Source organism: Oncorhynchus mykiss, chromosome 1 (assembly GCF_057628025.1).
Source record: "Oncorhynchus mykiss isolate SJ-2025 chromosome 1, ASM5762802v1, whole genome shotgun sequence".
NCBI lineage: Eukaryota > Metazoa > Chordata > Actinopteri > Salmoniformes > Salmonidae > Oncorhynchus > Oncorhynchus mykiss.
In genome coordinates this window covers 13,767,538-13,792,019 of record NC_143022.1, presented here as the reverse complement: position 1 = coordinate 13,792,019, position 24,482 = coordinate 13,767,538, and the positions used below count along the sequence as shown (strand labels likewise).

The window sequence follows — 24,482 nt, the reverse complement described above, 5'->3', positions numbered from 1 at the left end:
TGGATGTAGTGTCAGGGCAGTAAAGAGATGGGCTGTGCGTGTGTTTCGGTGTGTTTTTCTGTGGGTGTGTGTGTATGGGGGGGGACGGGGACGGGGGGGGGGGTTCTCTCTCTGACCTCTCTGGTCTTTCACTCTCTGGTGTCTCACTGGTCTCTCTCTGGTCTCTGGTCTCTCTCTAGTCTCTCTGGTTTCTCTCTCTTTGGTCTCTCTTGTCTTTCGCTCTCTAGTCTGACTGGTTTTTCTTTCTCTGGTGCCTCTCTGGTCTCTCTCTGGACTCTCTCTAGCTAGTCTCTCTCTCTATCTCTGGTCTCTCTCTCTCTCTGGTCTCTCTCTGTTCTCTCTGGTCTTTCTCTCTCTGGTGTCTCACTGGTCTCTCTCTGGTCTCTGGTCTCTCTCTAGTCTCTCTGGTTTCTCTCTCTTTGGTCTCTCTTGTCTTTCGCTCTCTAGTCTCACTGGTTTTTCTTTCTCTGGTGCCTCTCTGGTCTCTCTCTCTCTGGTCTCTCTCTGTTCTCTCTGGTCTTTCTCTCTCTGGTGTCTCACTGGTCTCTCTCTGGTCTCTGGTCTCTCTCTAGTCTCTCTGGTTTCTCTCTCTTTGGTCTCTCTTGTCTTTCGCTCTCTAGTCTCACTGGTTTTTCTTTCTCTGGTGCCTCTCTGGTCTCTCTCTGTTCTCTCTGGTCTTTCTCTCTCTGGTGCCTCTCTGGTCTCTCTCTCTGGTCTCTCTCTGTTCTCTCTGGTCTTTCTCTCTCTGGTGTCTCACTGGTCTCTCTCTGGACTCTCTCTAGCTAGTCTCTCTCTCTCTCTCTGGTCTCTCTCTCTAGTCGCTCTCTCTCTTGTCTCTCTCTAGTCTCATTTTCTCTCTCTTTGGTCTCTCTTGTCTCTTTCTGGTCTCTCTCTGGTCTCTCTGGTCTCTTTTTCTCTCACTTTGGTGTCCCTTGTCTCGGTCTGGTCTCTCTCGCTCTAGTTTTTCTGGTCTATCTCTGGTCTCTCTCTCTCTGGTCTCTCTCTGTCTGGTCTTTCTCTCTCTCTAGTCACTCTCTGGTCTCTCTGGTCTTTCTTTCTCTGGCCTCTTTCTGGTCTCAAAGGGTTTCTCTCACTGGTCTTTCTCTCTCTCTAGTCGCTCTCTGGTCTCTCTCTGGTCTTTCTTTCTCTGGCCTCTTTCTGGTCTCAAAGGGTCTCTCTCTGGTCTTTCTTTCTTTCTTTCTTTCTTTCTTTCTTTCTTTTTCTGGTCTCTCTCTCTCTCTACCTATGTTTTCTCTCCAAGGGAAGGTCAAGGACACATGCATATTTATGCGGGGGACTGGCACAGGATCAATGGCTTCTAATTGTTTTCTCCTGGTTGGCGGGGGGAGGGACCTGCCAGTGTCATATTGATCTGTTTGAACTGAGGCCACTCACAGATCACCAATGGTAGACCTTTACCTGATGGTGTGTGTGTGTGTCTGTGTGCGTGCGTACACACAAAATGACATTGAAGCCAGGTGATGAGAGGTGATTGCGCCTCATTTCACTGCTCATTGCATAGCCCCCTTTATCTGGTAATAATGCCCAGCGATTAACCAAAATGTTTCATAGATTAAATTATTTGAATTCCATTTCATTTCGTTTTTTTTCTGTGAGCTTGATGCTCAGTTTCTGTAGAGATAAATCAGATCAAGTCTAACCTGTGCGATGTAGTTGTGAGTTGTAGTTTTCAACAGTCCACTATTCTACAGACTTTAACTCATACAATGTGGTAATTAAGAGAACATACAACAGGGATAGAAAGCAGTTGCTTTATGACATCTCTACCTGAAAACACATCATCTAAGTGATTGATAGTTGGTATCCAGCAGTCATAAAATATGCATCATTTACTTTGAAGAACTACGAAAATAGTGATTTTGTCAGAGAGCATAGGCAACAGCTCTATAGAGATGAGATGATGACATGGAATGAAATAATAAAGTCATCAAATAAAACAAGATGTAATATACACAACATCTGAAATATTTTATTAAAGTAAAGTAATATGAATAAATAATGGTTAATAAGTGATAAGCAGTAATGGGCAGTCACTACTACCATCATGGGACTTAGTGCATTTAAAACCCATGCATGTAAGCCCTGGCTGAGAGTGAATAGGCATATTTAACTGAGCCTGGATGGGTGTCAATGTTACAAACTGTAGTTTCATGGTCCATCTCCTCTCACTCTTTTCCTCTCCTGACTTCTCCCTCTCTCTCCTCTATCACCTCTCCCTCTCCCCTCGTTAACCCTCTCCTTTCCTCTCATTCCCTCTCCCTAACTCATCTCTCCATTTCTTCTTCTCTTTCTCTCTTTTCCCCACTCCCTCTCCCATTCGCTCTCTCTCCCTTTCTCCTCTTTCTCTCTCCCTCTCTCTCCCGTCCTCTCTCTCTTCCTCTCTCTCTCTCTTTCTCTCTTTCTCTCTCTCTCTCTCTTTCTCTCTCTCTCTCTCTCTTTCTCTCTTTCTCTCTCTCTCTTTTTCTCTCTCTCTCTTCTCTCTTCTCTCCGGTTTCAGCTCCAATGACACTAAATGAAGTGGTTCTCCATTCGTTCCTGTGACATAGTGATACCTAACCTGAACTGTTCTTGTTCTGAGCCCATCAAGCTCGTTGGGATAGAGAACAGTTTGGTAAGTCTTTGTACCAACCAGTACATTAGTGTCAGGTGGTGGAAAGTGACAGGTTCTTAGAGTCTGTGTTGTGCTGGCAGAGTGAAGTAGTGACAAAACACAAATGATTTGTTTCAGCATTTAATACATAACAGAGAAAGCTTACCTTTTCAACTGGGGCCTTTCCCACTGGCCCAAGAACATATACAAACCATGCAATTTAAAATTACACTAACAAACAATCAAAGAAACAAACATGCACATTTCCCCCCATTCTCCGGAAAACCACCTTACCTCTGGTCTGTGTTCCCTCCTGTGGGCAGCCGCACCTGTGACATAAGGACTTCCTAACAAGACATTCATAAGCTATACATAATTACGGTGTTGAGATTGGACTGTCCTAATATGGACACTGTTCACACTGAGGCTGAGACTGAGACTGTCCTAACATAGATACCATACCTGATGCATACTGAAGTTTAGTAATGGGGTATTTGTGGTAGGTCAACTAGAGCTGTGGCCAGGTCTGTGTGGGAAGAACAGATGTGTAATATTGCAACCCCCTCTGGGGTCATTAAAGAGTTGCGTTCACCAGCCTGAGGTTTCCCTCACACAGATTGAAACTTTGGATATTGAAGCTCCCTGTGATTATTGAAGATTATTGAGCGTTGGTCTTATTGTCCTCAGCAAAATGAACACACACACCATAATATTTCCCTCATACATCCATACTGGCACAATTACAGCCATCATTACACAGAATCATAGGGGAAATAGATTCCACATTTTCATGTTTTTCTCAGAGAGTCTGGCTGTTTTGCATAGCAATCTGAGGTTAAGGTACCAATCAGACTATCCTGGCCAATGGAAGCATACATTTGAATATTTGCCATGCCAGAACTGGTAAAAGGATATAAAGGAAGATGGCGCCGGAGAAGGCAGACATTTTACGTGGCCCAGCCGATTTAGTTTTTTGTTTGTTTATTTTCATTGTTTGTAACTTATTTTTTTAACTTATTTTGTACATAATGTGGCCGCTACCGTCTCTTATGACAGAAAATAACTTCTAGACATCAGGACTACGATTACTCACCACAGACTAGCAGAATATTTTTTTTCCTTTCATGACTCTGACGAGCCCGACGAGAAGGATATACTGCTTCCTCGGGAACAGGCCCCGATCCCTGTGATCTGCGTGAAGAGGAGGCGGAGAAAGAGGGACCGAAGGTCTTCTGAGAATTCGTAGGTGATCGAATAAACCCCCATTTCCTCCATTCTACTAACAAATATCAACATACAGCTAGCTGGTTATACAATGTACTGGCAGGATAGAACAGCCGCGCCTGGTAAGACAAGGGGCGGCGGACTATGTATTTTTGTAAATAACATCTGGTACATGATATCTAAGGAAGTCTCGAGCTATTGCTCGCCTGAGGTAGAGTTTCTCGTGATAAGCTGTAGACCACACTACCTACCTAGAGACTTTTCATCTGTATTCTTTGTTGCTGTTTACATGCCACCACAGTCAGAGGCTGGTACTAAGATAGCATTGAATGAGCTGTATTCCGCCATAAGCAAACAAGAAAATTCTCACCCAGAGGCGAAGCTCGTAGTAGCCGGGGACTTTAATGCAGGGACACTTAAATCCGTTTTACCAAATTTCTATCCTCATGTTAAATGTGCAACCAGAGGAAAATGAACTCTGGACCACCTATACTCCACACACAGAGACGCTTACAAAGCTCTCCCTCGTCCTCCATTTGGCAAATTTGACCATAATTCTATCCTCCTGATTCCTGCTTACACGCAAAAAATTAAAACAGGAAGCACCAGTGACTAGATCAATAAAAAAGTGGTCAGATGAAGCAGATGCTAAGCTACAGGACTGTTTTGCACCATCTGGAACACCATCATTCAATTTGACAATGACACAACAGTGGTAGGCCTGATCACTGACAACGATGACACAGCCTATAGGGAGGAGGTCACAGACCTGGCCGTGTGCTGCCAGGACAACAACCTCTCAACGTGATTAAGACAAAGGAGGTGATTGTGGACTACAGGAAAAAGAGGACCGAGCACGCCCCCATTCTCATCGACGGGGCTGCAGTGGAGCAGGTTGAGAGCTTCAAGTTCCTTGGTTTCCACATCACCAACAAACTAACATGGTCCAAGCACACCAAGACAGTCGTGAAGAGGGCACGACAAAACCTATTCCCCCTCAGGAGACTGAAAAGATCTGGCATGGGTCCTCAGATCCTCAAAAGGTTCTACAGCTGCATCATCGAGAGCTGGTTGCATCACTGCCTGGTATGGCAACTGCTCGTCCTCCGACCACAAGGCACTACAGAGGGTAGTGTGAACGGCCCAGTACATCACTGGGGTCAAGCTTCCTGCCATCCAGGACCTCTATACCAGACGGTGTCAGAGAAAGGCCCTAAACATTGTCAAAGACTCCAGCCACCATCATAGACTGTTCTCTCTGAAACCACACGGCAAGCGGTACTGGAGCGCCAAGTCTAGGTTCAAGAGGCTTCTAAACAGCTTCTACCCCCAAGCCATAAGACTCCTGAACATCTAGTCAAATGGCTACCCAGGCAATTTTTTTGAAACTGCATTGTTGGTTAGGGGCTTGTAAGTAAGCATTTCACTGTAAGGTGTACACCTGTTGTAAAATGTACTAATACGATTTGATTTGAAGTGCTTGTGTCAAATGATAAGCTTGGAATGGCAAAGGCCTTGGTCCCCAAGGCTACTAGTCATAAAATGGACAGAGAGAGAGAGAGAGGAAAAATAGTGTACAGGAGGGGTTTGTGTAGCCTGGTCTCAGATAGGCATGTGCACAGATAGGGCTCTACCTGTGCAGAGCACATGTCCCTTCCAGTCTCCAATGTCCCCTTTTCAGTGGTGGTATACGTAATTACCCAGAATGTATTGTGTTTTTTATACATTTTTTGTCTCGTTTTCTTCTGATTCCAGTGTCCACCAGTAGTCTCATACAGTACATGCTTCAGAACCAAAAGGTTGTGCATCTTGATTGTTGACCAATGACATTGGTGAGCAAAGGAGGGTGTGCACATGTCCAGATTAGTAACCATAATGAAGTTGTTTAATGTCTTCCGGTTTTCCCTGGCAAAACCTACGTTTATCATTCATATAAAATACAGTTTAGCAATATACTTCTTACAATAATGGGTTACCTGGCGATGTGATTGATACTTACCAGATTTCAGATTGGTCTAGATTGGATGGCTACTGGTTACATGTCTAAAGATAAGCAGCTGAAGCATTGCACTGCCGTCAATATTATGGGACGAAGATGTAACATATTCTGGCAAATTTATTATGACGTTTGTGATGAAGAACTGGGCTACTGGGCTGACAACGAGCAGTCAGTCTGCAGGTAGGCTTGCCTTTCAAAGGCATGGCATTGTGCAGACAACGCGCTTGCCATCCGATCCTGCAACTTCCGTATGTATTTTGCTTGCTCTGGACTCTAGAGAAGTAACACAATATATCCCTAGTTGATATTGGCTGCTAACATGAATGACTTTCAGCTCCAAATGCAGGTGTAAAATATTGTTTACTTCTGTAGCCTATCTTGCATTTTGAAAGATAATCACCTTCATGGCAGGCGACAGTTACTCAGCGATTGTGCCCTCATCAGGCTTTGATAATTTGAATCAACTGTGTAGTGTTAGGGTAAAAACCAAAACATTGTCCTCACTGTGGTCAGTAAAGATAATGGTAGGGTCCTTCCCCCCTCCCCCCATCAGTAAAGATAATGGTAGGGTTCTTCCCCCCTCCCCCCATCAGTAAAGATAATGGTAGGGTCCTTCTCCCCCATCAGTAAAGATAATGGAAGGGTTCTTCCTGTCCCTCGGTCAGTAAAGATAATGGTAGGGTCCTTCCCCCTCCCCCATCAGTAAAGATAATGTTAGGGTAATTTGCCCCCCTCCCTCCCCTTCCTCTCTGTGGTCCTCTCTGAGGTCCTGTTCTCTCTGAGGTCCTGTTCTCTCTGAGGTCCTGTTCTCTCTGAGGTCCCCTCTGAGGTCCTGTTCTCTCTGTGGTCCTGTTCTCTCTGAGGTCCTGTTCTCTCTGAGGTCTTTTCTGTGTTCCTGTCCTATCTGTGGTCCTCACTGTGGTCCTCTCTGAGGTCCTCTCTGCGGTCCTCTCTGTGGTCCTCTCTGTGGTCTTGTCCTCTCTGTGGTCCTCTCTGTGGTCCTCTCTGTGGGTGCAGACTAATGACTAGAAACAGCCCACTGTGAGATGAGAACTGTTTCAGTCAGCAGTGCGTTTGTTTCTAATTATCCTGAGGGTGTCACATTAGTGTCAGCCTCTGGCTGCAAGGGGGGCAGGGGTTTGGCAGGGGGGTGTGTTGGTGGATTAGGGGGATGTGAAGAGATAGCCTGTCACTGCTCCTCACTGTTAGCCACTTGACTGCCCAACGTTGAGAGCAAAAGACTGGCGGATACGGAATTAATGGACAACATTATCTCTCAGAGATCATATTTCTTCTCCTATCCGTTAAACATCACAGTTTCCCTCCTGAGATAATGTACTATTTTTTTATACAGATATTAGATTCAGATTTAGTCTTTATTATTTTCCATTTCCATTGTACCTAAAATCCCTTCTCACTGCTATATGTCCAAGTTTGCCATTTCCAAAGTAGGTTACTATCAGATGTACAACACAATGTCCAGATGAAAATGTTTCCAGGGCACATTTTCATTTAGAGGTTGGGTTGCATGTATTGGACCAATGGTAGAGAATGAGAGTGCTGTGGATGTAAAAACAGAGCACGCTGCAGGGTGCGACAGGGGTTAACCCTTCGTGTGAGTGTGTGGGGGTAGACGCAAAATAGTGGTCCTGGGAGGAAGCGATCAATGATTGGGACCATAATGCACCTCCCTGCAACTCCTCACATTCACGCTTGCTGGCTGCTTTGGGAGCTGTCACACACACGCACATTTGTTGGTACACACACTTGGTTGTACACACACACACATACACACAGTTGAGACGCAGACAGCTCAACTCTCACACATTCCCTTCCACTCCATCTTGTAGATATCTGGTCGATGGCCTCTCTCTATCTCTCTCTCTCTCTCTCTCTCTCTCTCTCTCTCTCTCTCTCTCTCTCTCCACCTCTCTCAGCCCTGCTTCTCTCTATGTTAATATAGTGGCTAGCCTCTCTTTAAATGGCAGTACTAGTTGACTGTCTCTATGTTAATATACTGAGTACTGTAGGACTCAGTCGTACAACTACCCACTACCCATCTGTCTCTAACATATTGAGCTCTGGCTAGTGTGCGTTTGGACTCCCTGTGGTCCACTGCCAGTCTCTGGTTCTCTCTGTCCAAACATGACCACTATTTCTCCATCTTTGTTTCGATATTAAAGTTAGCCTTTTTTACTATCAGTAAACTCTGAGGCAACGCTAAATATAGTCACACTAGATTCACATTCAAGGCAAGAGGTGTTGTGCTGAATATTTGTATTGCTATGGAACTTCTGTGCTCCTGGTGAAATTTACATCAGCCTTAATTTCCTCTAGGGAGTGTGTGGAGATGATTGCTGTAACACTACTATTGGCCCTGAGCATGAATGAGGGAAGGAACATAGGATGTCTTCCAAATGGCTCCCTATTCTCTATATAATGAACTACTTTTGACTAGGGCCCATATGTCTCTGGTCAAAATGGATGTACTATATGGAAAATAGAGAGCCATTTGGGACGTAGCCATACTGACTAGCTCTCAGTAATTACACTCTGGTGTACTTAAAAATAAAATGCATTTAACCTTTATTTAACTTGGTAAGTCAGTTAAGAACAAATTCTTATTTTACAATGACAGCCTACCAAAAGGCCTCCTGCGGGGACGTGGGCTGGGATTGAAATAAATAAATAAATAATAAAACTCTCTCCAATTAGGAAGTGAGAAAGTTAAAAGACTTACATGATTAACTTATAGGGTTAATAATAATCTCTGGCATCGTAATAAAGAAGTAAAGACCTCATATCGAACACCCATTTAATTCACCTAATGAGAGAGATGAATGCATTCATCTGGGTCAAATGAAATTAGAATGAACAAAATGAGAGAATGATTTACAAAAAACTGTAAGAACATGACAAGATCTTATTGGGGCACTGTCTGTTGTTAGTGTATATTGTTACACTCTATGTTGTTACTCTATAAGCTGAGTTTACCTTAATGGCTCATGTTCATTTCTATGACTATCGGGTTTATACTGTAGTAGTTGCTGGGAATATATACCACATCATGTAAACTATAAGAGCCATTATTCAAAATGTAGGCGTGAACGTATTGGAGACAACACAAGTATGTGTTCCAACTAATTAGGATGATTCAGTCATTTAGGAATGTGTGTGTGGCCAACAAAAAGACATCCAGATGACTCATGTACTGCCACCAAGGAATACGTCCAATCAACATCACATCACATCATCATCAGCTGCCCAGGCAGCCCGGTAATTAGATGCTGCTGACTGAGATACTGTGGCTCGGGGTGGCAATTTATTCTGGCCGCCAGTCAGTACAATAGACCCCCGGCCAATACAGCGCAGGGCCCGGTGCTACTGTGCCATAACCAGGCAAAGACAGGGACATCATTAACACTTGAGTGGGCCTGCAGGACACGCAAAGCAAACATCACCACCACCACTACCTAGAGCCACCAGTTCTCTGTGAAGGATAGAAGGGCAGAAACAGACTGGCCATGGGGCAACTCAGGCAAATGCCAGGTGGGCTGGTCCATCAATCCCATTGTGTAAATGAGTTTGTATGCAGAATTATCCTTTTTTTGGTCAAATAATGGGGACCTTGAGGAAAGTTGTGGGCCGGTGTGGGGACCTTGAAGAAAACAAATGGGCTGGTGTGTTAGAAATAGCTGGGCCGATTTCTGTTCCCAGTTCGTCCCTGTGGAAGGGGATCATAGGAGGGACGGATATAAGCTAGCTGCTAACAGGACTGTGTCTGCTGTGTGTCTGTCTGGATGTTCACTAACCAGGGGATTCCAGCCAAGGGACAAACTGGAATTTGGAGGTGCTTGTAAATATTTTTGCAAGACTTATAGAGGTCGACAAGATGAGCTGACGCTGGAATGCCTGTTTACATACAGCCTGTTGCTCCAGTGGTGTGTGTTCACTGAATCTAACCCTTAAACAATGTCACAAGCCAGCTAGCGCAATTCACTTACTGAAATAATGACCATCCTATGTCAGACCCCACACCAAGGCCTGTCACATAAGTCTGGAGGTGAGACAGAGCTAGCCAGTCAGTCTCATGTCTCCTGTTTATATTCCCGTTACATTTCTGCATCTGCTGTCTGACTTCCTATTTCCCCACACAAACTGGGGTGGGCTGTGGAGGGTTGGGGTGGTGGGCTGTGGAGGGTTGGGGTGGAGGGCTGTGGAGGGTTGGGGTGGTGGGCTGTGGAGGGTTGGGGTGGTGGGCTGTGGAGGGTTGGGGTGGTGGGCTGTGGAGGGTTGGGTGGAGGGCTGTGGAGGGGGTGACTGAAGAGTTCCACATTATGATAGTAGACATAGGCTACAATGGGCATTGAATTTCATGTATCTTTCTCTATTAATTTTGGGGACAGTTTAAAAGTGGAATCTGCATTAAGGGAAACAGTGTCACTGTTCACCCCAGCACACTTGTTGTTTTGTTTTGTCTATGAAATGGAGGCAAGGAGCATCCAGCTTCATGGCAAAAAAAAAAAATCACAATATATACTGTGCTGTTCTATTGCATGTGAAATTGTGCCAGGATTTCCAAGGGGAAAAAACATTGTTGTTTGAACTAATCCATTTGTTGTTGCAATATCGCAAACAGATGTGGCAGTTCCACCACGATTGAGTCCAGCTTTAATGCCAGCATATGGCAACGTGGCACATTAATAGCTGTACTGGCACATACCAACCCACTGGGCACACACCGGTTGAATAAACGTTGTTTCCAGATTTTTTCAAATAAATTACATTGAACCAAAGTGGAATAGACGTTGAATTGACATCTGTGCCCAGTGGGAAGTAATGTCAGAGTAGACATTGGAGCTACCCGTCACAGCTGGCTGAAGGACTGGACCAAGGTGCAGCATGGTAAGCGTACGTTTTAACTTTATTTAGAAATGACGCCGACAAAACGAAGAACAAAAAAAACCAACAACAACCGTGAAGCTTTGGGCTATGTGCCCTGAACAACTACAAAGTTAACTTCCCACAAAACAGGTGGGGGAAAAGGGTACCTAAGTATGGTTCTCAATCAGAGACAACGATAGACAGCTGCCTCTGATTGAGAACCATACCAGGCCAAGACATAGAAATACAAAACATAGAAAAAAGGACATAGAATGCCCACCCTAGTCACACCCTGGCCTAACCAAAATAGAGAATAAAAAGCCTCTCTATGGCCAGGGCGTGACACTACCGTTCCAAAATTGCACCTATTCACTTTATCTCGTTTTCACACTTGCACATCAAAAGTAATTTCCCCTGTATTTGCCTTCGTTGTGACATTCCCAAATACTCCCAAACCTTACTCCCAAATACCATCGTATTCCCAATCTCAGAGGTCTCTCCACACTCGCTGGCACTCAAATGGATGTTCATTACTGTCAAGTTTTGACCTTAGTTCCTTTTTTATGTCTTTGTGTTAGGTTGGTCAGGGCGTGAGTTGGGGTGGATAGTCTATGTTCTTTTTTCTATGTTGTATTTCTGTGTTTGGCCTGGTATGGTTCTCAATCAGAGGCAGGTGTCGATCGTTGTCTCTGATTGAGCATCATACTTAGGTGGCCTGTTTTCCCCATTTTGGTTGTGGGTGATTGTTTTCCGTGTTTTCCACACAGAACTGTTTCGTTTTCAGTTTGTGTAGTGTTCAGTTTTGATTAAAAATATGATGACCACGCTGCGTGTTGGTCCAATCCTTCCTAGTCCTCCTCAGAAGAGGAGGACGAAAACCGTTACAATTACAGACTGAGACCTGAGGGGAAGCAAACAGTACCGTTGGAGACATGGAAATTACGTGTCACATTAGATTAGCCCAACGGAACCTCGAATGGCTCAGGGGAAGACATAATTATTTCAATAACATTATTCCCAAAAAGTCTTTATACTATACAAATTCTGATAAAAACACATTAAGAGCGATTTGTGATTTTCTCGTTATGCCATCAAACAGTGTTAAATGTCTGAATCCCTCCAAGTCAAGAAGATCAATCACCCAATAGACATAATTTCAGCATTAAATTATAATTTGCATTCTAACTCAGCAACAGCATATTTTCCCTAAATCGAAAGCACAGGACATGGCCATCAACCTAAGCAATTCTCTACTGAACAGAGGAATGGAAGACAACTCAGTCCCAAGCACTTCACATTTTATAAAGCTTTCCGTCACATGTGAGACTGACCCCATTAGGCATGTTATTAAGCCTGTGCCTTGTACTGTCCAGTGTTGGTCCTTTTCAAGGTTATCCCCTTTCCTCAGTCCCCAGCCTATACTGTTACCTTTAAACTTCGGTAGCCTAGTAGTTCATTACACTGCCATTACAAAAAGTGCCGTTTATTTTATGGAAAGAAACAATGCCAAATGTAAAATCTCAATGTTGAGTTGAAGTGAGACAATATCTATGCCAGAACATCTGTGTTTTGGGTATAAAAAGACCCCAAGTTTACAATCAGGACTAAAGCATGTTATCAGAATTTAAATGGCAATGTATGTTACTTATTTGTGCCTTTGCCAGAGGTACATTATTTTTTAAAGCAGCTGGATATGGCTTAATCACATTTTAGTATAATGTTTGTTGTTGTTGTTCAGGATAGAGGCTAGCACTGAGGATAACAGATTGAACGCTCTAAATGTAGCTCACAGACCCTCTTCGGGGAGAGTGACTCTGAGGGGAAAGGTAGGCTAAGAGAGCTAAGAGAGGGGATCATCACTCGAAGCGTGAACAAGCATCTGAGCAGCAGCAGCAGTAGCCACAACAGCCTGAACCAGCTTCGCTTTAACCTCACAAATTCACCACCTCCTCTGTTACAATTATAATTGGTCCGTCCACGTGACAAATACCGCACTATACTTGGACAGAATCGCAAGCGCGTGTTTTTTTAAGGTGCCAACGATCTCTGACATCTTAACTTGAGAAAGTGTTCTTTGTGCAGTTAACAAAGGTCAATTACTACGCTTTAACTCGGTAAGTAGCCTACGTCTAGCCCTATATGCAATATCCTATTAATATATATATTTTTTAGAATTATCTGGATAAATATTTTATCAGGTATTTGCTCTTGAAGACTGCTACGCTTTTTATGATTTTTTTACTCGCAAATTAGGGTTTGTTTTACATTTGAATAGCCTACTTTTCAAGATGTTTGGGAATTCCATTGTCCAACTTCTTACGTTGTTCTTAAACCGCTCATTTGGGGACCCCGAGACGTTTCACAATTTTGTTGTTGCCCTGAACTATCTCGCCAGATTCACCTAATCAAGGCCTTGATGATTAGTTGACCAGTTGCGTAAGGTGTGTCATCTCTGGGATATATCAAACACATGGGATGGCTTGAAATGTTTCTAATATATAGGCCTGGCGTGTTAAGTCTAAATAGACCTATATAATACATCAAATAAACAAAACTGAAAAAAAAATCTATTGCAGGGAGTCTAAGGGATGTTATTACGCTCTCACATTAGAGTGAGTACCGAGTAGTAAAACAACGAGGAAGGGAAGCGCTGCTAAGGTACACAATAGTAGATTTTGCTAGACTGAGTAGTGTTTAAAAAAAGTCACTTGGGGCGAGAGAACGCAGTAGACATGCGACCTCTTTCATGTGATTGTTTTTTTGTTGAACACAAGTTTTAATTTGCACATTCATATGTAAAAAAAAAATCGAATATATCTATCATAGTTCACTAAGTGTAGACGATCAATAGCAAAACGATCTCTTTCATAACCAAACCTGTAAAGGAACATCATTTTTAATTGATCATTTGTAGCCTATAAATAGGTTAATTTCAGAAAATTTAACATTGAGGAAACAGAAACGATTCGTTTTATAATCCTCTTCAAGATCTGTACGTTTACAATTTAGAATTAGACGCCCATATTGGGATTATTTTAACGTTTTATGCAGACCACACAAAAAAATGATATTCACCCAAATATCTATTTGATAAAACGAAATGTCAAGTACATGGAAATATATGCGTTGTACTTTATTTTCTATTGTATGTTTGTATGTTTTTTTAAATGTAACTTTCAATTTAATTTAACAGCACATTCTCAGTTACTAATACAAATCAGCGCAGCTTTTCCTTTCCCAATTTAGTTACTTAGATTATGAAAGTGTGTTACCATTCTTAACATAATTTTCTGTCCAGATTGCACATTCCTTATGAAAATGTCTTATTTTTGGTTAAGTTATTATTTCACTTTTGCATTAGTTAATTGTGTCACAGTTCTCTTTCATCCCCCGTATCTCTTTCTTATATCACCCTCATTTCTGACAATAATATTTTATCAAGATGTCTTACATTTACTGTACATTTAGCAGAGCAATTATTAAGTGCCTTGCTCAAGGCCCCATCGACAGATTTTCGTCTGAACCAGTGACATTTCGGTTACTGGCTTAACACTCTGAGGGTGGACTCACAGTGAAGTCATTCAGCATCAACCTCATCTGTCTCCAAACCACGCCATTACTAAGCCCATCCCCTATTGACCAGTCCCCTCTCGCTTTAGGGACAGCGAGGAGTTGATTGGATGGACCTCCACTGGCCCACCTTCAAGATGGACAGCTCCTCCTACCTGCCCGGTCCCCTGGCGTCCCCAACCCTGATGGTGCTGGCCTCCACAGCCAAGACAGGCCGTGATGCCTCCGTCCCCTGCCAGGCCTCCGTCCCCTGCCAGGCCCCGAGGTCCTTCAGGGCCCCAATCTTTGAGAAGGACCTCCCCTTCCCCTCCGGCTCCTACACATTTGCCTCCATGTACAACCGTCAGGGGCCTATCTCCGGCCACGGCTCCTTCCCTGCCAGAGACTTCCCTGCCTCCCTGCTCCACCTCCATCCCCAGTTCCAGTTTCACCCCAACAACCTGGACTGCCCTTCCCTGGGGATGCTCAACCACATTGGGGTAGGGGTCTTCCGACCCTTCTCCTCCCCGCCTGAAGAGAGGGAAGAGAGGGAGACCAGGGGTTATCAGTCAGCCTTCACCCCTGCTAAGAGACTCAAGGGCTGCTACACAGATTCTGAGGGGAAGGAGTATGATTTTGGAGGAGGGTGTTTCCTCTCTGGCTCACCGGGATCACTCAAGGCCGCCAAGGATTCTGGGAGGAAGTTGTTTACGGTGTCTGGGCTGCTGTCGAACAGAGAGGCCTCGTCTAGTCCTGAGGACCGTAAAGAACACTGTGAGTATCCTCCTCTTTGTATATACTTCTCCAAGCATATCTACATGGGTGGTAATATAGTGGCAGTAATACAGTGTGATTTAAAGACACGCAGAAAAATCCTCATACCAGGCTAGCAAGAATTGTATGCTTTCTTAAAATCCATGGTTTCAGTACAATCAATGAAATCATTGACAGTTATGGAAGGCCTACATCTTGAATTTTTAATGTGTGTCTTTATGGACTGTGTCCTTTCTACTCTTTGACAATCTTAACCCAAATCTTTTCCTGCGTGTGCAAAGAATGTGACACTCTCTTGGACTTGACATGAGCTGACAAAAAATGGCCACTCGTCCATGTTTCTGGTAATTGGTCACGGATTACCATTAGTACTACCACTGAATGTATAGTTTTTCAATAAGGTGGAAGACAAACATAAGAGGAGGGGAAGTTTGAGTGAGAAACACCCTATTCAGAGATAACGAGGTGACAGAGCGAGCAAGGCAGCCATGCGTCGAGAAATGACGCAGCTCTCAGCTCCACAAATTACATCCTCAACTCAATATGGCCACCCACGCAATCATGAGCCATCTGTTGTGTTGACAACATGAAGGAGAGAGGTGTCAGTCAGAGCGACGGGGCGAGAGCTGCTCCTCATTACGCTAGAGGATAATTGCCCGACGGCGCGGGGGCACAACGGCGCTCGCCTGCCCTCATCTTGCCTCCACCTCCAAAGAGTGGGAAGGAAGGCAGACACTCCAGCACAAGGTATGATGGGAAAACTAACCCCCGCACGGCCGCCAAGGTGGTGCCTGACAGATGAAATTCCCCAGAGAGAGAGGGCCCACAATCCTCGGTAGATCAGGGGAGGGCCATGTTGAAAATAATGACAATGAGAGAAGGGGGAGCTGAGAGCTGTGATATCCATATAACAAAGATACTTTTCATCCCACATCAAGGCCTGGAGCTGGGATGCCTTGTCTTAACAAAATAAACGGATTGTGTCTGGTTTTGTGGAACTTCCTGGTTTTGAAATGCCGTCGGGTGAATGACAGGCAGGAATCCCAATAATGAAACCTAACAGTGACAGGAAAGGGAAGATGCCAAACAGGTGTGTGTGAGTGTGTTTATAGGCTTATTACGAGAGCGACAACCTGTGAGTGTGTTTGTGTATGTGTTCATTACGCAAGCGAGTGTGCACTCCTGTGTGTGTGTGTGTATCTGTGCTCATATTACCTCCAAACAGAATAATTTGATGAAAATACAGGCATGGATGGACAGGGGGCATGGAATAGGGCTGCCGAACCAAAAGTGGGTGGTGCTATGTAGCTCAAAGTTCTGGAAAAATGTACTCTGAGTGTTTAGAAGCAGAGTTTCCTTTTTTATCCAATTAGATTGAAGCTCAGGCAAACTCAGGGCTTTGATGCAGTTGAGCGGCCAGCACTTTTCTAAAGTCTGATATTTGGTTCCTCTTGACTGACTAACGGTGTTAAGCTTCAAAACGTACGGGGATGAAACTATTTGGTTGCTACGTAGAAAACCTCGGTATGATCATTCATGATAATACATGACACCATACATGGACATGTTCGACCCATACAGCATGATCCATACCTCACGACCCATACCACACGACTCAAATGACCCATATTGCGCAACCCATACCCTATGACCCATAAAGCACGACCCATACATCACAAAACACACTACAAAACACCAAGTGTGTTCACAGGCATTCTTTGTCCCTCTATATTCTATCAATAAATTATATTTATTTTTATTTCACCTTTATTTAACCAGGTAGGCTAGTTGAGAACAAGTTCTCATTTGCAACTGCGACCTGGCCAAGATAAAGCATAGCAGTGTGAACAGACAACACAGAGTTACACATGGAGTAAACAATTAACAAGTCAATAACACAGTAGAAAAAAGAGTCTATATACATTGTGTGCAAAAGGCATGAGGAGGTAGGCGAATAATTAAAATTTTGCAGATTAACACTGGAGTGATAAATGATCAGATGGTCATGTACAGGTAGAGATATTGGTGTGCAAAAGAGCAGAAAAGTAAATAAATATAAACAGTATGGGGATGAGGTAGGTAAAATTGGGTGGGCTATTTACCGATAGACTATGTACAGCTGCAGCGATCGGTTAGCTGCTCAGATAGCAGATGAAGTTGGTGAGGGAGATCAAAGTCTCCAACTTCAGCGATTTTTGCAATTCGTTCCAGTCACAGGCAGCAGAGAACTGGAACGAAAGGCGACCAAATGGGGTGTTGGCTTTAGGGATGATCAGTGAGATACACCTGCTGGAGCGCGTGCTACGGGTGGGTGTTGCCATCGTGACCAGTGAACTGAGATAAGGCGGAGCTTTACCTAGCATGGACTTGTAGATGACCTGGAGCCAGTGGGTCTGGCGACAAATATGTAGCGAGGGCCAGCCGACTAGAGCATACAGGTCGCACTGGTATAAGGTGCTTTAGTAACAAAACGGATGGCACTGTGATAAACTGCATCCAGTTTGCTGAGTAGAGTATTGGAAGCTATTTTGTAGATAACATCGCCGAAGTCGAGGATCGGTAGGATAGTCAGTTTTACTAGGGTAAGTTTGGCGGCGTGAGTGAAGGAGGCTTTGTTGTGGAATAGAAAGCCGTTTCTAGATTTGATTTTAGATTGGAGATGTTTGATATGAGTTTGGAAGGAGAGTTTACAGTCTAGCCAGACACCTAGGTACTTATAGATGTCCACGTATTCTAGGTCGGAACCATCCAGGGTGGTGATGCTAGTCGGGCGTGCGGGTGCAGGCAGCGAACGGTTGAAAAGCATGCATTTGGTTTTACTAGAGTTTAAGAGCAGTTGGAGGCCATGGAAGGAGTGTTGTATGGCATTGAAGCTCGTTTGGAGGTTAGATAGCACAGTGTCCAAGGACGGGCCGGAAGTATACAGAATGGTGTCGTCTGCGTAGAGGTGGATCAGGGAATCGCCCGCAGCAAGAGCAACATCATTGATACAGTGCCTTGCGAAAGTATTCGGCCCCCTTGAACTTTGCGACCTTTTGCCACATTTCAGGCTTCAAACATAAAGATATAAAACTGTATTTTTTTGTGAAGAATCAACAACAAGTGGGACACAATCATGAAGTGGAACGACATTTATTGGATATTTCAAACTTTTTTAACAAATCAAAAACTGAAAAATTGGGCGTGCAAAATTATTCAGCCCCTTTACTTTCAGTGCAGCAAACTCTCTCCAGAAGTTCAGTGAGGATCTCTGAATGATCCAATGTTGACCTAAATGACTAATGATGATAAATACAATCCACCTGTGTGTAATCAAGTCTCCGTATAAATGCACCTGCACTGTGATAGTCTCAGAGGTCCGTTAAAAGCGCAGAGAGCATCATGAAGAACAAGGGACACACCAGGCAGGTCCGAAATACTGTAGTGAAGACGTTTAAAGCCGGATTTGGATACAAAAAGATTTCCCAAGCTTTAAACATCCCAAGGAGCACTGTGCAAGCGATAATATTGAAATGGAAGGAGTATCAGACCACTGCAAATCTACCAAGACCTGGCCGTCCCTCTAAACTTTCAGCTCATACAAGGAGAAGACTGATCAGAGATGCAGCCAAGAGGCCCATGATCACTCTGGATGAACTGCAGAGATCTACAGCTGAGGTGGGAGACTCTGTCCATAGGACAACAATCAGTCGTATATTGCACAAATCTGGCCTTTATGGAAGAGTGGCAAGAAGAAAGCCATTTCTTAAAGATATCCATAAAATGTGTCGTTTAAAGTTTGCCACAAGCCACCTGGGAGACACACCAAACATGTGGAAGAAGGTGCTCTGGTCAGATGAAACCAAAATTGAACTTTTTGGCAACAATGCAAAACGTTATGTTTGGCGTAAAAGCAGCACAGCTGAACACACCATCCCCCACTGTCAAACATGGTGGTGACAGCATCATGGTTTGGGCCTGCTTTTCTTCAGCAGGGACAGGGAAGATGGTTAAAATTGATGGGAAGATGGATGGAGCCAAATACAGGACCATTCTGGAAGAAAACCTGATGGAGTCTGCAAAAGACCTGAGACTGGGACGGAGATTTGTCTTCCAACAAGACAATGATCCAAAACATAAAGCAAAATCTACAATGGAATGGTTCAAAAATAAACATATCCAGGTGTTAGAATGGCCAAGTCAAAGTCCAGACCTGAATCCAATTGAGAATCTGTGGAAAGAACTGAAAATTGCTGTTCACAAATGCTCTCCATCCAACCTCACTGAGCTCGAGCTGTTTTGCAAGGAGGAATGGGAAAAAATTTCAGTCTCTCGATGTGCAAAACTGATAGAGACATACCCCAAGCGACTAACAGCTGTAATCGCAGCAAAAGGTGGCGCTACAAAGTATTAACTTAAGGGGGCTGAATAATTTTGCACGCCCAATTTTTCAGTTTTTGATTTGTTAAAAAAGTTTGAAATATCCAATAAATGTCGTTCCACTTCATGGTTGTGTCCCACTTGTTGTTGATTCTTCACAAAAAAATACAGTTTTATATCTTTATGTTTGAAGCCTGAAATGTGGCAAAAGGTCGCAAAGTTCAAGGGGGCCGAATACTTTCGCAAGGCACTGTATATACAGAGAAAAGAGTCTGCCTGAGAATTGAACTCTGTGGCACCCCCATAGAGACTGCCAGAGGACCGGACAGCATGCCCTCCGATTTGACACACTGAACTCTGTCTGCAAAGTAGTTGGTGAACCAGGCAAGGCAGTCATCAGAAAAACCGAGGCTACTGAGTCTGCTGATAAGAATATGGTGATTGACAGAGTTGAAAGCCTTGGCAAGGTCGTTGAAGACGGCTGCACAGTACTGTCTTTTATCGATGGCGGTTATGATATCGTTTAGTACCTTGAGCGTGGCTGAGGTGCACCCGTGACCGGCTCGGAAACCAGATTGCACAGCGGAGAAGGTACGGTGGGATTTGAGATGGTCAGTGACCTGTTTGTTGACTTGGCTTTCGAAGACCTTAGATAGGCAGGGCAGGATGGATAGGTCTGTAACAGTTTGGGTCCAGGGTTTCGACCCCTTTGAAGAGGGGGATGACTGTGGCAGCTTTCCAATCTTTGGGGATCTCAGACGATATGAGAGGTTGAACAGGCTGGTTATAGGGTTTGCAACAATGGTGGCGGATAGTTTCAGAAATAGAGAGTCCAGATTGTCAAGCCCAGCTGATTTGTACGGGTCCAGGTTTTGCAGCTCTTTCAGAACATCTGCTATCTGGATTTGGGTAAAGGAGAACCTGGAGAGACTTGGGCGAGTAGCTGCGGGGAGGGCGGAGCTGTTGGCCGAATTTGGAGTAGCCATGGGGAAGGCATGGCCAGCCGTTGAGAAATGCTTGTTGAAGTTTTCGATAATCATGGATTTATCGGTGGTGACCGTGTTACCTAGCCTCAGTGCAGTGGGCAGCTGGGAGGAGGTAGCCTAGTGGTTAGAGCTTTGGACTTGTAACGTAAAGGTCGCAAGATTGAATCCCCAAGCCGACAAGGTAAAAATCTGTTGTTCTGCCCCTGATCAAAGCAGTTAACCCACTGTTCCTCGGCTATCATTGAAAATAAGAATTTGTTCTTACTTGTCTAGTTGAGTGAAGGTAAAATAAAACATATAGGAAACCCTGTTTGTAAGCTTTAAAATGCTACCAATCTAAACCTTTTATCTTTTCCAGTGATGAAGACATGGATGTTGCAACACAACACAATGTATCATGGTACAGTGGGGTATGCGATGTGGGTCAACTTTGAGCATCTCCTGAATGTTTGGGCTTTAAGGTCCAAAAAGTAACTTTCTGACCACTTCTACAATGGGCAAAAATGTAAGAAAGGTTTCATTTAAATTAAAAGGGGTGCTGTCAAAAAAGGCTTGCATTCAAACGGATTTAGCCATCCTCTATGCATTTAGAGATACATTCATTAGCATACAGTCTCCAGTTGAAATCTATCTACAGGAGCTCACTGTGAATTGGCATATTTTGTGTGAGTATATCAAGAGTTAAAAACGGTTCTATGTGCTCTGGTTAGACAGGCTTGTTGTGGCTATCCTGGCTGTTTGTCTGACAGTGTTTGTTTAAATGTCTTCAGTATCATTGTGTGGCTTGACGTCTCCCTTCTCTTCTCCAGTATCTAAACACAACATTACCCCAGGGGCCGTATGTGCCAATCGTCTCAGAGTAGGAGTGTTGATTTAGGATCAGATTTGCTTTTTTACATCACAATGAATAAAACTACATGGGCAGAGGGAGGGCCTGATCCTTACAGTAGATCAGCATTATGGCCCCAGACGTTTTATCTGAAGATGTGCAGACGAACAGATGTGACAGCTGTTTAAACGGCTCCTCTCTTTCAAAGGGCAGATGTCTCCGGCGAGGCGAATCATGCTGATTTTCCTCAGGGAGATGTTTCAAACTTCTAGGGGTTGAGCTGTATAACTAAAAGGATACGAAAACAGAGGAAGAGAATGATAAAACATTGTCTACTGCAGATTTCCAGGCAGACAGACTGTGGTGATCTTCCCTTCAAATCCCTGTGTTGTTATCACACCGTATGGTGTTGAGTTACTGTAAGGGAGAGTTCTGATTGGTGTGTCCAGTTGTATGAATAGTAAATGTGGGCAGGTGAGAAAATAGTTCTGTAGCAAAGTAAAGCCATCAGACAAAGGTCTGTCCGTCCGTCCGTCCTGGAAATAAAGAGCCGATAGATGTGTATGTATGGAATGGTTCCTATTGATCTCCTCTTTTAGATGTAAACAGTGTCTTACAGGAGACTTCAATCAATACACCCTCAGCTGGACAGCTGCTCTGAAAGAACACACACGGAAACTGTGTCTGGAACCAACTAAACCCATAAAGCATCACATGAGAATGAATCCCTGTGGCAAGTCTGCACCTGTGTCCCATATGGCCCCCTATTCCCTACGCAGTGCACTACTGTGGGAACACATTGTCATTTAGAATGTAGCCTACCATTAATCTATGGGATATTGATTCTGTACAGTCAGGTTGGGTGTTCCCTTGAGTTCCATAACAGGCGTGTATAACAGACCATAGAGGACTCTTAAACACTGAACACATCTGGTGAACCAAGCCCTGGAGTGTTACGCTCAAATGTTTCCCCTCTCCCATTCTGGTAACTTCCCTGGGCCTCGCTTCCCCATCAGTGGAGGATTTAGTTGTTTTCTATCCAGTTATCTCATAGAATTCCCACAGTCCCTCAACAGCAGATCTTGCCACCCATCCCGATAAGGAAGATTTCCCCCATATTTGTGTCCAATTCAAGTGACTGGGAACAGGAAGCATTAACCCAAGTTGCAGAGTTTCCGAGTCATGGTGTGAGTGAGTGGACCTACTTTACATCTGCTACAGAGATCTCCCCTCTCTTTGCCACACACATAAGTTAGCATTAGACTGAGGGGGGTTAAGATCAGAAAGAGATAGAATAACCAAGCCAAACATCCCCCAAATCAAAGGGATCTTCTAATGGTACGATCCATTTGACAGCTGTGTTACCATACTGTAGATGAAGAGAATGTCTGGACCATGTGGACTGCACTTTGGGATTTCAGACACATTGTCTGAGAGAAGAAGAAGCATATGAATGAGATGGTGACTGTGTTTGATGTTTGAGGGTCGTGTTTGACTGTTGCCCTCCTGTCGTGGCAGTAATTTGTTCTTCTAATGTACTCTTAAGTGGGGAGCTTTCATCCTGGCGGGGCGGGGGGGGGGGCTGTTATTCTCTTTTTCTTTCTCGTTCCCTTCGTCTTGTCTGGCCAGGAGCAGCAGTGTGTGGAAGTGGTAGAAGTTATCCTTCCATAACACCCACCCACACAGCACATTGATACATTATCCTTCCATAACACCCACCCACATAGCACATTGATACATTATCCTTCCATAACACCCACCCACACAGCACATTGATACATTATCCTTCCATAACACACACAGTACATTGATACATTATCCTTCCATAACACCCACTCACACAGTACATTAATACATTATCCTTGCATAACACCCACCCACCCACACTGCACATTGATACATTATCCTTCCATAACACACACACAGTACATTGATACATTATCCTTCCATAACACCCACCCACGCAGCACATTGATACATTATCCTTCCATAACACCCACCCACACAGCACATTGATACATTATCCTTCCATCCCTACCACCCACACACAGAGTAGAAACCCCCATCCCAAACTATCCTTAGGACTTGTTATTCCATCCCCTAACATTAATTTAATCCATAACAACCTCTTTACACCACATCTGCCCTAGACTGGCTCGTAACTGTCTGCCCTAGACTGGCTCGTAACTGTCTGCCCTAGACTGGCTCGTAACTGTCTGCCCTAGACTGGCTCGTAACTGTCTGCCTTAGACTGGCTCGTAACTGTCTGCTCTAGACTGGCTCGTAACTGTCTGCCCTAGACTGGCTCGTAACTGTCTGCCCTAGACTGGCTCGTAACTGTCTGCCCTAGACTGGCTCGTAACTGTCTGCCCTAGCTGTCTGCCCTAACTGTCTGCCCCATCACATGGTCTGAACGCCTCTCTCTCTGATCTCACTTCAAAGACCCATGGAGGGTGGCGGGGGGGCTTTGGGTGGCTGGATGTAGGGAAGGTTGCGTCCCAAATGGCCCCCTATTATTCCATATATAGTAACTACTTTTGACCAGAGCCATGTGTGGGGGAGTGCACTATATAGGGAATAGGGTGACGAGGTCTAGGGTGAGGGGGCGGGGGCTGCGGTTTTGGATCACTGAACACATCCCCTGTTCTGTCCCTGTTCTTTCTTTAAAACCAGGTAGGCCAGTTGAGAACTAGTTCTCATTTACAACCGCGACCTGGCCAAGATAAAGCAAAGCAGTGCGACACAAACAACAACACAGAGTTACACATGGAATAAACAAACATACAGTCAATAATACAATAGAAAAGTCTATATACAGGCAATAAATTGGCCATAGTAGCCTCAGATTTCCACTTTATTACATATAGTCGGACGTGTGCGGATGGGTTATTAGCAATTGTGGGCGGGTGTGGCTGAACAAACAGCTGACCCGGGCACCACTAGTGTGCGTTTGTGTTTGTGTCAAGGCTATTCTGGCAGAAGACCGGGTTGAGGAGGCTGGTTAGTGGATGGGTTACCCTGACTAAGCGATCTGAAGCCATCTCAATAGCCACTCAACACAGACACACTCTCTGTTACACAAGTCGTTAGTATGGAGATTACACTAATTGACTCCATACAAGCTGTGCTGGACAGTACAAGCCTGGTTAGGGGCAGGAAAATGAAGAGGTCAGTCCATAATGAAATCAACCCCATATCATAAAATAATCCAAATTCTTTTAGGAATTGTGATAGTGTGAAGTGACCTTTATCCACCCCTCTTGCTGT

At 44.3% G+C, this 24,482-nt stretch overlaps 1 protein-coding gene across 2 annotated transcripts in view; it reads left to right on the top strand.

Moving 5' to 3' along the window:
• Positions 1–12,619: 12,619 nt before the first annotated feature.
• LOC110525281 (E3 ubiquitin-protein ligase RNF220) overlaps positions 12,620–24,482 on the top strand; it is a 43,179-nt gene continuing 31,316 nt past the window's right edge. Inside the window, exons 1-2 of one of the 2 annotated variants that reach the window (XM_090243422.1) lie at positions 12,620–12,832; positions 14,378–15,041. In XM_090243422.1, the coding sequence (XP_090099548.1) occupies positions 14,399–15,041 (643 nt within the window). In that variant the 5' untranslated portion in view covers positions 12,620–12,832; positions 14,378–14,398. The remainder of the gene's footprint in view (positions 12,833–14,377; positions 15,042–24,482) is intronic. The other variant, XM_036942817.2, reaches the window with a different exon arrangement.